Source organism: Pan paniscus, chromosome 7 (genome assembly GCF_029289425.2).
Source record: "Pan paniscus chromosome 7, NHGRI_mPanPan1-v2.0_pri, whole genome shotgun sequence".
Taxonomy (NCBI): Eukaryota; Metazoa; Chordata; class Mammalia; order Primates; family Hominidae; genus Pan; species Pan paniscus.
The window spans coordinates 117986694-118003087 of NC_073256.2; the positions used below are offsets into that span (position 1 = coordinate 117986694).

Below are 16394 nucleotides of genomic sequence, written 5' to 3' on the forward strand. Positions count from 1 at the left end.
AAGCAATCCTCCCACCTCAGCCTTCCAAGTAGGTGCAGGCACGTACCACTACACCCAGCTAATTTTTATTTATTTTTTATTTTTGGGTACAGATGGGGTCTTGTTATATTGCCCAGGCTGGCCTTGAACTCCTGGGCTCAAGGGATCCTCCTGCCTTAACCTCCCAAAGTGCTGGAATTGCAGGCATGAGCTACCATGCCGAGCCTAATTGTTGGTGAAGTTTGAATAAGGTCTCTAGATAAATTATTGTATCAATGTTGTTTCCTGGTTTTGATATATTGAACATTATTGTATCAATGTTGTTTCCTGATTTTGCTAACTATACTGTGGTTCTATAAGACAGTCTCTGTGATCTTAGGAAATACACAAAGTATTTTATTTATTTTTTATTTTTTTGAGATGGAGTTTCACTCTCACTGCCCAGGCTGGAGTGCAATGGTGTGATCTTGGCTCACTGCAGCCTCCTCCTCCCGGGTTCAAGCGATTCTCCTGCCTTAGCCTCCCAATTTGCTGCGATTGCAGGCACGTGCCACCATGGTCAGCTAATTTTTTGTATGTTTAGTAGAGACGGGGTTTTGCCATGTAGGCCGGGCTGGTCTTGAACTCCTGGCCTCAGATGATCTGCCCACCTCAGCCTCCCAAAGTCACAAAGTATCTTAAAATAAGATGGCTGAGGTGTGTAACATTCAAGTGAGTCTAAAAAAAAGATATAGAGAGATTCATATACACACATACACACACAAGGAAAAAAGAATGATAAGACAAATGTAAAATGTAAACATCTGGGAAATCTGGGTGGCGTATACAGAAATGCTTAGCATTATGTTTGCAACTTTTCTGTAAACCAAACTTTCAGAATAAAAAGCTCTGAAAATCAGCTACAGAAAAGTATGTATAGTAAAGTTCAATTTGTGTTGAGCAAAAAGGGATCTATATACACGCAAATTGCTGCTAGGGAATATACAAACAGCCTGGTGTGGAAAGGGAACTTACCTTTCATTGTATATTCTTTTAGGTAGTTTATGTTTTAAAAAATATTATGTGTATACACTTTTCCAATTTTAAAAACTTTATGTCTTTAAGTGCCAGTTTTGCCATTTCCCCTCAACATCCTCTTTTTCGTGAGAGCCTAATCTTGCCAACAACAGTTTTGCTGTACACAGCATTTCTAGGACCCAGGCGAAGGGCAAGCTGTTGTACTGTAAGCCTCACAGGGGACACAGCTGAATGTCCTTGGTGCCTTAGCATGGCTTCCTGGTAAGTACTAACATGGAGGCACAAGCTCTGGCACTGCTAATAAAGACCTCTGATATCTCTCAAGAGCTTTCCTGTAAGTGGTTCATCTCATCCTTTTGTTCATTCCTAATCCAGAAACTTTTTTTTAACCTCCCAATCAAAGCCAAAATACAGCACCCAAGTGTGACTCTAAACATAAAGTAGTCCAGGCATGGTGGCTCACCCTTGTAATCCCAGTACTTTGGGAAGCTGAAGTGGGCAGATCATTTGAGATCAGGAGCTCAAGACCAGCCTGGCCAACATGGTGAAACCCCATCTCTACTAAAAAAATACAAAAATTAGCTGAGCATGGTGGCAAGCACCTGTAATCCCAGCTACTAGAGAGGCTGAGGCAGGAGAATCGCTTGAACCTGGTAGGCAGAGGTTGCAGTGAGCCAAGGTCACACCACTGCACTCCAGCCTGGGCGACAGAGTGAGACTCTGTCTTAAAAAAAAAAAAAAAAAAATTAAATATTGGGTGCAGTGGCTCATATCTATAATCCCAGCACTTTGGGAGGCTGACATGGGAGGATTGCTTGAGGCCAGAAGTTTGAGACCAGCCTGGGCAATATAGTGAGACCCCACCTCTATAAAAAAAAAATTTTTTTTAATTGGCCAGGCATGGTGCGTTGCACATATAGTCCCAGCTTCTCAGGAAGCTGTGGTGGGAGGATTGCTTGACCCCCAGGAGACCAAGGCTATAGTTAGCCATGATTGTGCCACTGTACTCCAGCCTCGTCAACAGGGAAAGATCCTGTCTCAAAAAATAAAATCAGCAAACATATAACTGCTGAGACATTTAGGCTGGGTGTGGTGGCTCATACCTGTAATTCTAACACTGTAGGAAGCTGAGGCGGGAGGATCACTTGAGCCCAGAAATTTGAGACCAGCCTGGGCAACATAGTGAGACCTCATCTCTTTTATTTATTTATTTATTTTTATCTTTTTTAGAGTCACTGTCTTGCTGTGTCACCCAGGCTGGAGTACGGTGGTGCAATCACAGCTCACTGCAGCCTCAGCTTCCTGTGCTCAAGCTGTCCTCCCACCTCAGCTTCCTGAGTAGCTGGGATTATAGGCATGCACCATCATACCTGGCTAATTTTTAAAATTTTGTTTAGAGACAGGATCTCTCTATGTTGCTCAGGCTGGTCTTGAACTCCTGGCCTCAAGTGATCCTCCTGCCTCAGCTTCCCAAAGTGCTGAGATTACAGGTGTGAGCCACCATGCCCAGCCAGACTTCATCTCTTAAAAAAAAAAAAAAGGTATTTTTAAAACCAAATACAAAGAACACATATTATATAATCCCTTATATATGAAACGTCCAGAATAGGCAAATCTTTAGAGATAAAAATTATAGTGGTAGTTGCCAGGGCGTGGTGGGGGAGGGAAAGAGGAAGTGATTGCCAGTGGGTATGAGGTTTCTTTTGGGGGTAGTGACAATATTCTAAAATTAGATTATGGTAATGGTCGCACAATTAATTACATAAATATATTGTAAAAGAATTGTACACTTTAGCAGGTGAATTTTGTGGCATATAGCTTACATTGCAATAAATCTGTTTTTTAAAAAACCCTGCAAATACATACCATTTTGCAAATATTGTTCCAGTTGGTCCCTCCTCTCATCAGCCATAGCTGTGGTCATTGCCAGATAGTACTTTGGTGGGAAGGGTGGCAGGCAATTTCCAAAGACCCGCCTTAGCTGAAAGATCCAGGAAACACAGTTAAGGCAGGTGAGCCGCCAGTTCAGGGTTGATGAGATTACTAAAGCCTCCTTTAGGGCAAGTCCCATCCCAGCACTTTATTTCAAATTAAGCTTTCCTGGTGGCCCAAAGGGGGAAAAGAGGACAATCTGATTTTCTTAAGGAGGAATTTATTTCAGTATATATTCTGGAGACATTACTAGACATATCACAGACTGACAGCTCCAGTCTAAGTTTGGTAGAGCTGAGATGTATTTTTATTTTTCATTTGTTTTACAAGACTAGCCACTGCTCACATCATACAATATTATCTTGATTCATTCCACAATAGTGTCTGTGATATCAATTACAACGGGAATTAAATTCCTCAACCCTACCGCCACCAAATCTGAACTTGACAAATGCTTACAGCTGTGTCACCTAATGCGGTAGCCACCAGTCACCTGTTGCGAATGAGCACTTGAACGTCGCTAGTTTGGATTGAGATGTGTTGTAGGTGTAAAATACATTCCAAATTTCAAAGAAAAGAGAATGTAAAATATCTCGCTAATTTTTTATATTGATTACATGTTGAAATGATAATATTTTGGATATATTGAATTAAATAAAATATATTATTAAAATTAATTCCATCTGTTTCCTTTTACTCTTTTTAATGTGCCTATCAGAAAATTTTAAATTACATAGGTGACTCATATTTCTTTCTTTCTTTCTTTTTTTTTTGAGACGGAGTTTCACTCTTGTTGCCCAGGCTGGAGTGCAATGGCTCAATCTTGGCTCACTGCAACCTCCGCCTCCTGGGTTCGAGCAATTCTCCTGCCTCAGCCTCCCGAGTAGCTGGGGTTACAGACATTTGCCACCAGGCCAGGCTAATTTTGTATTTTTAGTAGAGATAGTGTTTCTCCATGTTGGCCAGGCTGGTCTCAAACTCCTGACCTTAGTTGATCCACCTGCCTCTGCCTCCCACAGTGCTGGGATTACAGGCGTGAGCCACCACACCCGGCCGGGTGACTCACATTATATTTCTATTGGACCAGTGCTGGTTACAGAATTCCAATAAGGCTGACATATGATCCCAAGTAGAAACCAGCCAGGCCCTTCTCTCCCACTTACTCATATATGACCCATGACCATGGCAGTAATTATTTTTATGGAACCTAAAAAGTGGATGCATAAAAAATAATTTTAAAATTAAGAACTAAAAATGTGCATCTTTATTCCAGCCCTACACTTGTAGTGGCAGCTTGAAGGTAAGGCACAGATTCATTCTCCTGAAAATAAGAGAAAGGAAACCACTCAGAAACCCAATCAGGTTTTGACATGGTACCTCTAGAGCAGGAGGGCTGAAATCTTACTATTACCATACTCAGTGGCTTAAAGAAAATGAAAGATGGAATAAGAAAAATGAGGCTGCAAACAGCAAGATTTTTTAATTCCATGGCCTTTGTCACAAATACAGTGAGTATCTGACAAATATTTACCTTGCATAGACAGGCCCTAACTTCAGAAAAGTCAAGAATCTCATGACTTCTCTCCATGCCCACTACCATCACCCTGGTCCAAGCCACTATCATCTCTTTTCTAGATTATTGCAATAGCCTTCCAACAAGTCTCTCTGCTTCTACCTGTGACTCCTTCAGTCTATTCCTAACACAGCATCTAAAGCGATACTTTATTTTTATTTTATTTTATCTTTTTGAGACAGAGTCTCGCTCTGTTGCCCAGGCTGGAGTGCAGTGGCATGATCTTGGCTCACTGCAACCTCCACCTCCTGGGTTCAAGCGATTCTCCTGCCTCAGCCTCCTGAGTAGCTGGGACTACAGGTGTGTGCCACCACGCCCAGCTAATTCTTGTATTTTTAGTAGAGACGGGGTTTCGCCATGTTGGCCAGGCTGGTCTCAAACTCCTGACCTCAGGTGATCTGGCTGCCTCGGCCTCCCAAAGTGCTGGGATTACAGGTGTGAGCCACTGCACACAGCCTAAAGTGATACTTTAAAAATGTAAGTCAGCCAGGTGCAGTCATGCACACCTGTAGTCCCAGCCACTTGGGAGGCTGAGGCAGGAGGGTTGCTTGAGCCCAGGAGTTCAAGGCTAGCCACTGCCCTCCAGCCTGGGCAACAGAGCAAGACTTTATCATTTCTTAAAATAAGAAAAGTAAGTCAGATCATTCCACTGCCTTTCTCAAAATCATCCTCAACTTCTCATCTCACTCAAGTAAACCCAAAATTCTTACAATGACCTAGAACTGTGCCATCTAATATGGTTGGCATTAGCCACCTGTGAGTAAATTTAAACATAATTAAAATAATTTGAAATTTTAAAATTCAATCTTCAGTCTTGCTAGCCACATTTCAAATGCTTAATAGCCACTTGAAATATTGTAATTTGCTACTGAGTTGGGCAAAGCAGATATACAGCATTTCCATCAGCACAAAAGTTCTATTGGGAAACATTGGTCTAACATCTGGAATGGTTATTAACTGCCTGCCCGTGGGCAAAACACACTTCCCTGATGCATTTTTTTGGTGGTTGGTTGTTTGATTTTTAGATAACTGGAATTTGGTACCAGCAGTTATTTGTGTGACTTAAAATTTTAAAAACTTGTATCTTGAAGAGAATACAGAATATTACAACCACTTTGAAAGACAGTTTGGCAATTTCTTACAAAGCTAAACATAGTCTCACTCTATAATCCAGCGATAAATACCCAACTGATTTGAAAACTGTCCATACAAAATGTTTATGGCAACTTAATTCATAACCCCCAAAATTTAAACAACAAAGATGTCCTTCAGTCTGTGAATGGATAAGCAAACTGTGATATATCCATACAATGAAATGTGTTATTCAGAAATAAAATGAAATAAGCTATCAAAACACAAAAGACATGAATGAAACGTAAATAAATATTGCTAAGCGACAGGAGTCAGTCTGGAAAAGCTATATACTATCTGATTTCAATTATATGACTTTCTGGAAAAGCCAAAAGTATAGAGACTTTATAAAAAGATCAACAGCCACAAAGTTTTGGGGCAGGGAGGTACGGAATAGCTGAAACACATGGAGTTTTTTAGGGCAATAAAACTAGTCTATGTGAAACTAGAATTGTGGATGCATGACACTATGCATTAGTCAAAATTACAACAGAACTTCATGTTTTCTGAACTTTACAACAGAAGCTTCATGCTTGCAAATATTTTTAGAAATAATTTAGGAGGTTTGGGGAATCCGAGGATGGAATGTAGAATGTGATAAAACTATATTACAAATGTATGAAACCAACTCACTGAACGTGGTGAGAAAAAAAGTGCTGACCTAAGTCACTTTGAAAATGAGTGGAGTCTGTAAACTAAAGGCAAAGAAACTAACTGTACACAGGCATTGGACTCTGGCTGATAAAGTTGTTTTCCACAGGAGTATAGGTTAACAGCACTATACTGCCACATGTGTATACGGAATCAAACAAGTAAATGAATGGCAGATAGTGGGAGTCAGGTTTCCAACTGTTGTAGTGGCAGTTTACACATAAGGGGAAGAGGCTAGAATGATCCATGTGGTAATGCACTAGAGTTGAATATATTAGTATGACCACATGTTTAGTTTAATATAGATGATTACATATAGAAATATTTATTCATGTGTCTGTATACATGGGTTTGTATACACACATATATTTCCTTGCTCTGTCAGCTGAGAGGACCTAGATGCAACAACACTCCAGTAACAATGAACATATCTAGTGCCCAGATCTTAGTTTCCAATACCATTCTACAATCAGTGCAACCAAGGATCTATGGAGAAATGGCTGATTTCTAGGACTGAGGCAGGAAATATATAAGATGGGCCTGGAGTACCTTGTAGCTCCAGAAAGTAAGGAAACATTCAAAACAAATGAAAAAAACAAATCAGGAATGGGAGTATGTCAGAGACAAGGAGCAAAATGAAAGAGCTTCCATGGGCCAAGATGGAACAATTTGACCAACCAAGTAGTAGTGAAATATGACCCAAAGTATAAAGTGAATATCCATGAGTCCTTACAGACTTGTTTTAAATAAATAGGAGCGACTAGACAAATCTCTTGTGCAGAAGAACATCAGATAATTTCTTTTCTTTTCTTTTCTTTTCTTTGGAGACAGAGTCTTGCTCTTGTTGCCCAGGCTGGAGTGCAATGGCGCCATCTTGGCTCACTGCAACCTCTGCCTCCTGGGTTCGAGTAATTCTCCTGCCTTGCCTCCCGAGTAGCTGGGATTACAGGCATGTGCCACTATGCCTGGCTAATTTTGTATTTTTAGTAGAGACGGGGTTTCTCCATGTTGGTCAGGCTGGTCTCAAACTCCTGACCTCAGGTGATCCACCCACCTTGGCCTCCCAAAATGTTGGGATTACAGGCGTGAGCCACCGCGCCCAGCCATATCAGATAATTTCTATAGATACTCCTCAAAAAGGGGGAGCATAAATCCCCACTCTCAGTGTGGGCTGCATGTAGTGACTTCCTTCCAAAGAGGATACTATGGAAAGAGAGGACAAAAGAGTAACTTTACAGTTGAGAAAACTGACAAATACTACCTCACCCAGGTGATGAAGACCAACATCAAGAGTGTAAGTCAGATGATAGTAGGTACTCTTGATACGATGTGATTAGAGCGGCACTTTACCTCTGGGGTCTTCATCCCCCCAACCCATAACCCCCATCTAATTATGTGAAAAATATAAGACAAATTCCAGGAAGGATATTCTACAAAATATCTGACAAGTACTCCTTACAATTATCAAGGTCATTAAACATAAGGAAAATCTAAGAAACTGTTACAGTCAAGAGGAACTTAAGGAGACCTAACAACTCAATGTAATGTGGTACACTGGCCAGGGTCCTGGAAGAGAAATAGGACATTAGGTAAACACTAAGGAGGTCTGAAAAGTTATAGATTGTAGTTAATAAGAATGTATCCATACTGATTTGTTAATTGTAATGAATGCACCATATTAATATAAAACCTTAATAATAGAGGAAACTGTGGATTATATGGAAACCCTCTGTCCTATCTTTTCTGAAAACTAAAACTGTTTCTAAAAATAAAGTTTATTTTAAAAAAAACTGATGTTCTGGCTCTCTGGAAAACTGAGATCTGGAATCAATGGGTTCACACTCAGGCAACTGTCTGGTGAGGGGACCTAAACCATTCCCACCACTCTCCACTGTTGTTCACCTGATCCTCATCTCTCATTTAAAGTACCCGCCAGTTGGCTGCGGTGGCTCACGCCTGTCATCTCAACACTTTGGGAGGCCTAGGTGGGCAGATTGCTTGAGTCCATGAGTTTAAGACCAGCCTAGGTAACATGGCAAGATGTTGTCTCTACTAAATATACAAAAAATTAAGCCAAGTGTGGTAGCATGTGCCTGTAGTCCCAGCTACTCAGGAAGTTGAGGTGGGAGAATAACCTGAGCTGGAGACTTCAAGGCTAAGGCAACAGTGAGCCAAGATCACACCACTGCGCTCCAGCCTGGGCCACTGGAGTGAGACCTTGTCTCAAAAAAAAAAAAAAAAAAAAAATATATATATATATATATATATACACACACACACACACATGCACACACGCATATATATATATATATATATGGTACTTGCCTGTAGCCATTTAAGTTTGCAATCTCTCATCTAAACCTAGTATAATTTTTTTTTTTTTGAGACAGGGTCTCACTCCTGTGGCCCGGGCTAGAGTACGATTAAACCTAGTATAAAATATTATAGGCCGGGCATGGTGGCTCACGCCTGTAATCCCAGCACTTTGGGAGGCCGAGGCGGGCGGATCACGAGGTCAGGAGATCGAGACCATCTTGGCTAACGCGGTGAAACCCCGTCTCTACTAAAAATACAAAAAAATTATCCGGGCTTGGTGGCAGGTGCCTGTAGTCCCAGCTACTCGGGAGGCTGAGGCAGGAGAATGGCGTGAACCCGGGAGGCGGAGCTTGCAGTGAGCCGAGCTCGCGCCACTGCACTCCAGCCTGGGCGACAGAGCGAGACTCCATCTCAAATAAACAAACAAACAAACAAACAAAATATTATAAAGACAATTCTGTTTCTTTTAAACTCAAGGAAATTTTTCTGCCCTTCCAGAGACTGTCAAAAGGCATCCCAGTTGGAGCATTATCCCAGGCAGGGCTGCTGAAACAACCTGGGATTGATGCACCATCTCTGCTAATTCCATTAAATAGAAGCAAAAATTTGACTTCTTTGCATGCAATTATTTCTTGGCTAACTGATTAAGTGATCTTTAAAAGGCCATTGTCTTCACTGGCATGTGTTCGTAAATGTCGCAGATGTTCCCGAATCAGTTCTAATCACAGCAGCCTTGAATCAACAGGGCTGCCTGAGTTAACCATCTGCAAGACAGTATCTTGGGGAAGCCCTGAGGCCAAGATCTGGGGAAAAATCAACAAGGATTAAGGTTCTAATACCTATCACAGAGCAGAAACCTTCCCAGCAGGTTTTTACAACCTGAGCTGACTTGTCAAGGAATCTTTCTCCTCCCTTCTCGGATACTGATCTAAGGGCGACAATGAACATAAAGGAAACTGAGTAGTTAAATGTGCCAAAAGTCAACAATCAAATCCAAATTCAACTCCACCAAAAGAGGACCTTTTCCATGGGTCTCAGTACACAGTTGAGCTATCAAAACCACCAGTGTACTGAGAAGTATCTGGTACTACAGTTCAGCCCTGCCTGTCTTTCAAAAAACAGTTTAAAGAGATCAAAAGGAAAACATATCTGTTCTGCTCTTTTATTATGTGGTGTTTTTGTTTGTTTGGGGTATTGTGGGGTTTTTTTAAGACTGTGATCTGACAAATATTTTCATAAACCCCAGAACAGGGCGGGCGCGATGGCTCATGCCTGTAATCCTAGCACTTTGGGAGGCTGAGGCAGGCAGATCACCTGAGGTCAGGAGTTCAAGACCAGCCTGGCCAACGTGGCAAAACCCCCTCTCTACTAAAAATACAAAAATTAGCCAGGTGTGGTGGCAGGCACCTGTAATCCCAGGTACCCGGGAGGCTGAGGCAGGAGAATCACTTGAACTTGGGGGGGGTGGAGGTTGCAGTGAGCTGAGATCGCACCACCTCACTGCAGCTTAGGTGAAAGAGCGTGACTCCGTCTCAAAAAAACAAAACAAAACAAAACAAAAACAAACAAAAAAATCCCAGAACAATCTCCTGTACCAACTACCCCTTCGTACAGCTCTGCCTTTTAACATGAAGAGGCCTTTACAGGCCAGTTGAAAATGTCACCTACTTCCCCCACCTTACTGCATTCACACCCCCCTATACCTATGCCAAAATGGTGATGGCCTGGGACAAGTAGAATTACAGACACAAAAGGTGTCTGTTTCTAATGTCGACTCATTCATCCCACCTCTCCAAGTCCCCTTGTAGTTAAAAACCCAAATTCACCAGATAAAGGGCCACAGCTCAGAGTCTGGGTGGTGGCATCTAGCACCTAAGAGCATGGCCTAGAGCTTGCATATTATCCCATTTGTTCCTCAAAACAGCACTACGAGGTAGACAGATCCTAAGCACCATGAACCTTGAGCAGGAGCAACCCCAGACTCAGGGAGATGAAGTGACTTAAAACTAGGACATCCAAGCTGATGACTGGCAGAAGATGGACTCAGTCTTCTCACTGCTGTCATCATCATCACCATCACCTTTTCCACCAAATCTCTGCTAAGCAACTACCAAGGCAGAATTCCATGCTGGGTGTTCCATACCCACAAGCCTTCATTCTGTCCCTTCATTCAAATATTTGGGTTTTGCTTATAAATAATCAGGGGAGACAAAATATAAACACAAAAAGAGGAAGGAGCATGATAAGGTTGAAACATGAAGCGGCACAGCAATCAGAGAAAGGCATCTCATGCAATCAAGGAGGGCTTCCTGGAGGAGATGGGACTGAGGTGGGCTTTGAGAAACGATTGCTCCCTTGACAGATAGACTAAAACCAGGAGTCATCCCAGGCAGAAGAAGTGAGCCAGGCAGAGACAAAGTGTGGGCCAGCCTGATAGGAACAGGAGGTATGGGTAGGGAAAGAGGAGATCAGGTTAGGTCAGAGGGGAAGCAGCCAAGTTGGGTCAGCACTTAGCAGGGAGGACAACTGAACCAGCGCATACAGGCTGCACAGCCCTCCCCTCCTACTGACGGGTCCTTTGCAAGCTTTCCCAACTTGTCCCCATTGCCATGTCTGATGCTGGCAGAGTGCAAAGAAACAGAGCCCCATATCACTGTTCACAGAGCCCCATATCACTTACACAGGATGGCCTCATCTGTAACTTGGTCGAAATGAGCTGATTAAATGTTTCCCTCACAGATTTCTTTAAATCTATTTGGGCAGGGTGGTGCCAGCAAGAGCAGGGGCATAAATCAAACTGGTTTTGTTTATCTAAAGGCACAGAAAAAGGTGGGGCCAGCCAGTTCACACGGCAGGAAGATGAGCAGCACTGAGCAGCAGAGGGTCAAAAAGCTGCCAGAGCCCGAGGGAACCTCACTGGGGACAGGACTGCAGGTGAGGATGACAGAGGGCGCAGGTCACAGCAGAGCCCATGGAAACACATCCACCTCTTCCCAAGGTCCAGCTTTTCTTTGTTTTGGTTTTTGTTTTGAGACAGAGTCTCCCTCTGTTGCCCAGCCTGGAGTGCAGTGGTGGGATCTCAGCTCACTGCAATCTGTGCCTCCTGGGTTCAAGCAATTCTCGTGCCTCATTCTCCCAAGTAGCTGGGATTATAGGCACATGCCACCACACCTGGCTAATTTTTTGTATTTTAGTAGAGACGGGGTTTTACCATTGCCCAGGCAGGTCTCAAACTCTTGAGCTGAAGTGATCCACCCACCCTGGCCTCCCAAAATGCTGGGATTCCAGGTGTGAGCCACTGCACCTGGCCAACCCAGGTCCAGTTTTTATGCATTAGCTCTCCACATACCCTGGCTGAGATGGAGTAGAGGCCACCTCACCTGTGCCAGGTACTGCCCCTCAATCTCAGTTATCCAACATGCAAAATATAAGTCCAATTCTTAAAGCCAAAGATCACACATGCTAAAGTAATAGTCCTAATTTAACAGAATGCATGGCATATAATAGAAACTTAGTAAACATTTCTTAAGCAAATAATCAGTTAATTATATAGATGAAAACTATTCTATCAGGATGCAGAACTTCCCAGAAAATAAACTGGAAATAAACTCATATTCCCCAAACACACACACAGATGGGACCTTTCTACTATTTCCTTTTTTACAGTGCTCTGTGTTAAATCAGATTAAGAATTCTGAGCCGTTTCACATCCTCCACTGAATAGGAGAAATAAAAACTAGCTGAGAAGTATCTGGGAGAGGTCACACAAACTTTCAGTCTCAGACTTAGGGTGGCCAGATAAAATACAGGATGCTCAGTTAAATATGTATCAAGTGGTGCATGGGACATACTTATACTAAAAAAAAATTGTTTGTTGTTGATTTGTAATTTAAATTTAATTGGGAGACTTTGTATTTGTATTTGCTAAATCTAGCAACCCTACTCAGACTCTTCATTTTTTTTTTTTTTTTTTTTTTTTTTTGAGACAGGGTCTCACTCTGTCACCCAGGTTGGAGTGCAGTGGCACAATCTGAGCTCACTGCAACCTCCACCTCCCAGGCTCAAGCGATCCTCCCACCTCAGGCTCCTGAATAGCTGGGATTACAGGAGCACCACCATGCCTGGCTAATTTTTTGTATTTTTGGTAGAGACAGGGTTTTGCCATGTTGCCCAGGCTGGTCTCGAACTCCCGAGCTCAGGCAGTCCACCCACCTTGGCCTCCCAGAGTGCTGGGATTGCAGGTGTGAATCACCATGCCCGGCCTCAGACTCTTTACCTATAAAATGAGAATGATGATGGTGATTGAACTGCTGACCTTACTGGGGACTTGCTGGAACAAAATCCTGTGTCTGGAACTCTCATGACAGAGAGTGGATGTTGGAGGCCTGGGGTCAGGGCTGAATGAAGGGGATTGAGAGCAAAAAGAATATCGGGGCCAAGGGTAAACTTCCCCTTCATCCTCTGAAGCTTCACTGAAAAACCACTTGACAAAAGGCAGATTCATAGAAGGAAAGGCATACAAATTTACTAACATGTGTGGGAGTCTTACAAAATATAAGATCTCAAAGAAATGGCCAAATGGTTGATGGTTTTATACCATCTTGAGATTACAGAAAAAAGCGGCATGGTCAAAAACAGGTTATGGTGGCAAATCAGGTTATGGTGGCAAGACAGGTCACGGGAAGAAGAGGAGAGACCCGGCAAGCAAAAGTGGTCTTAGTATACAGAGGAAACCCACAGGTAGCAGCTCTCAGAAAGAATAGTTGGTAAACATTTGTTTCAGACCTTTAAAGGTGTCAGACTCTCTGTGATTCTTTCCTAAATCTGAACAAGAGAGGACTTCAGAGAAAGCCTGGCTGCATCAATACAGATTCTCTCTACAGGTGCAAATCTCCTCCACAAAAGGCAGCTTTTCAGCTATTCTGATATTTCCAGCTTTCTACACAGCCATCTTGAAATATGTCATAGTAGTACATTTTGGGATAAAATATTTTGGTTTCCTTCAAGGACAAGGGGACTTTTAGAGTGAGGCAAAAAAAAAATTTAACCTTGATCATGGTGGTGGTAATTGTATACATTTACCAAAATTCATTACACTGAACCCATAAAGTTGGGGAATTTTATTACATTACATGATTCCAAAATACAGTAAAAGTATGTTAGTTTAGGACTCAGTCATTTGACTCATTGTTTTACTGATACGATTTATTTTATCAACGTTAGAAAGAAATCACATTAATGTAATAGGTCAGAGCAGGTTCTAGAAATCAAGTCCTGCCTCCAACATTAACAGTATGACTTTAGGAAAATTGTGCCTCAGAGGCTTCACCTGTTAAATTGGACTAATTCTAATGCCAGCTCATAAGGCTATTATAAAAATTAAGCTATTACAGGTAAAGTGTTTGGTACCAAACTCAGCACACAGTAACTACTTGTTATTGTTTCAGTTTGATTATAAATACCAATAGCCATCTAAGATCTAAATAGTTTCTTTAAAAATGTAGTAGTTTGTATAGAAAGGGGGAAAATGATAAATATTCATATGCGATATATGGAAGTTGGAAACTAGACAAAGAAATTTCCATTTTACTATTTTGAGAAATCTGGGATAAATATGAAATATTTATTAAAATCTATTTTATTAAAATCTATTGTATGCCCTACTGAGGGCACTGAGCCATGGTAATTTAATATTTAAAGGCCCCGATAGTAAATAACAGACAATTTCTACTTCATGCCTTACCAAATAGAAGATCAAGAATAAAATTTACTCACTCTATGCCTCTGCTTCTGGACCTGCTAGGATTTGGTTCATCTGAGTTTTCCTGAAAATAAGCATTTTCCCAAGTCTGTTGGGTAAGGAGGGCCAGATTCAGGAATGCTTGAAGCCTCTTGAGTCCACAAATGTTTGCTGAGCATATATTACGTACCAGTCTCTGCAAGCAGCTGGCCCCTAATCTTCACAAGCACACTGTGAGGCTGACATCCATAAGGACCCATTTGCTTATTATTTCTGATGAGAAAATTGAAGATCAGAGGAGAGGTGAAGTGATCAGCCAGGATGCAGTTGATCAGTCACAGGCTCTCTTGCTGCCTTCTGCTCTGCTCCCGCCCCTTCCCCACCTCAAGCTGCAGGAAGACAGAGGAGGGTAGGAGAGGATACCCTGCCTCCCCCTGCCAATGCCTAAGACACTCATCCTTTCTCTTCCTTTGAGATCCCTGCCTCTGCAGTCCTCACAATTCCCCATGTGTTTCAGTCACAAGTAGCTTCTTATCTTCCAGAAGTCTGAATCTATGCCATTCTTCATTCAATCATTTGACAATCGTTTCTAAGGACCTACCGGGTCACAGCACTAGTAATACAAAGATGACCACTCAAATTAACTAGTAACCACATTACAACTGTTCTTGGTTGACTCCAAAGATACTTAATCACACCTTGAAAATGGACTTTTCCAATGCACTATGATGTATGAGCAAGAAGGCTTGCTACAGTGACAATTTAATAGCAGAAAAAACAAACTAAGCTGTCGGTCAACAGAAGATGGTTAAATGAAACATGGTGTATCTAACTCACTAGAAACCCAGAGACTGTCTGAAAAAACTCTCTCAAAAGAAGCAAACAAACAAACAAAAACAGCTGTTGCCTCTGGGAAAGTTTTTTCAGTTTTCTCTACACTTTTTTTTTTTTTTTTAATAGAGACAAGGTCTCGGCTATGTTGCCCAGGCTGGTCTCAAACTCTGGGACTCAAGTAATCCTCCTGCCTCAGTCTCCCAAAGTATTGGGATTACAAGCATGAGCCACGGTGCCTGGCCTATACTTTTGTTTTTAATGTTAAGTATATGCTGTTTATAACCTAAAATCTAAAACAAAAAAACAAAAAGCACTATTCATGGGGGAGTGGAGGAGGAGTGTAAAGTTTATTTCTAAACTTTCATTTACTTCTCTAATCCATTTTGAAGACTTATAACACCTCCTTATAAGAACAATGAAACCCATTAGAGCAGACTAATAAATCAGTCTGCCTCCCAGAGAAAATACTGTCAAGACAGCAGGGTGAGAAACTATCCTAGCTTGGTAAGTCATGTTCCCTGGTTCCCAGCCTGCCAGTACTTGAAGCCTCATGGCCATTCAAAAACAAAACTAGAGACACACCTTTTTAAAGGGGGCAAACTTAAGAAACTCTCGAGACAAAGGAGATTAAATACCCATGTACAAGACTCCAAAGACTCTAGGCCTTGATCTAGACCCAGTTTCCAGATTTTGGAGGGAAGCATTGTCCTGGGGAACAGCGGGCACTGAAATGGGGCCCAGCATAGCCCCAGCGCCCTGCCAGGCGGCGCTAGCGGGGATCACCCGGCTGCAACTGCGAGGGGCTTGGAAGAATCACCTGCGCCCGGTTCCCTCATCTCACAGCTGTAGGCGACCAGGAGCCGCAGCATGCATTCATCCAAGTGTATGCCAAGCAATTCAGTTCATCCTTACCAGGACCCTGTTTCACAATAGGAAGCCCGAGGCCGTGAAAGGCCCAGTGTCTTGCCAGAGTCAGAGGAACAGAGCGCTTTGGGGACAGCTTTCTCCACCTGTCTCAGTGGATGGGCTCGTACCCGCCTCCAATCTGCTCACCTGTTCGTTCCAACCGTGCAGCTGGCTGTAGCGCACCCTGCAGAAGAGGAACCCGTCCAGGTGCACGGAGTACAGCTGCAAACACACAGACACCCCGTCCCGGGTGAGCCGAGGGATAAGTGAGCATTGCCACCGGCCCCCTCCGTGCCCACCCTGACCCCAGCCCTG

General features: G+C 42.6%; 1 protein-coding gene across 1 annotated transcript in view; it reads right to left on the bottom strand.

Moving 5' to 3' along the window:
- SNX31 (sorting nexin 31) overlaps positions 1-16394 on the bottom strand; it is an 87048-nt gene that overhangs the window by 70334 nt on the left and 320 nt on the right. Inside the window, exons 2-3 of the mRNA XM_057303067.2 lie at positions 16227-16301; positions 2863-2977 (exon numbers count right to left, since the gene is read on the bottom strand). Of these exons, the coding sequence (XP_057159050.1) occupies positions 2863-2977; positions 16227-16301 (190 nt within the window). The remainder of the gene's footprint in view (positions 1-2862; positions 2978-16226; positions 16302-16394) is intronic.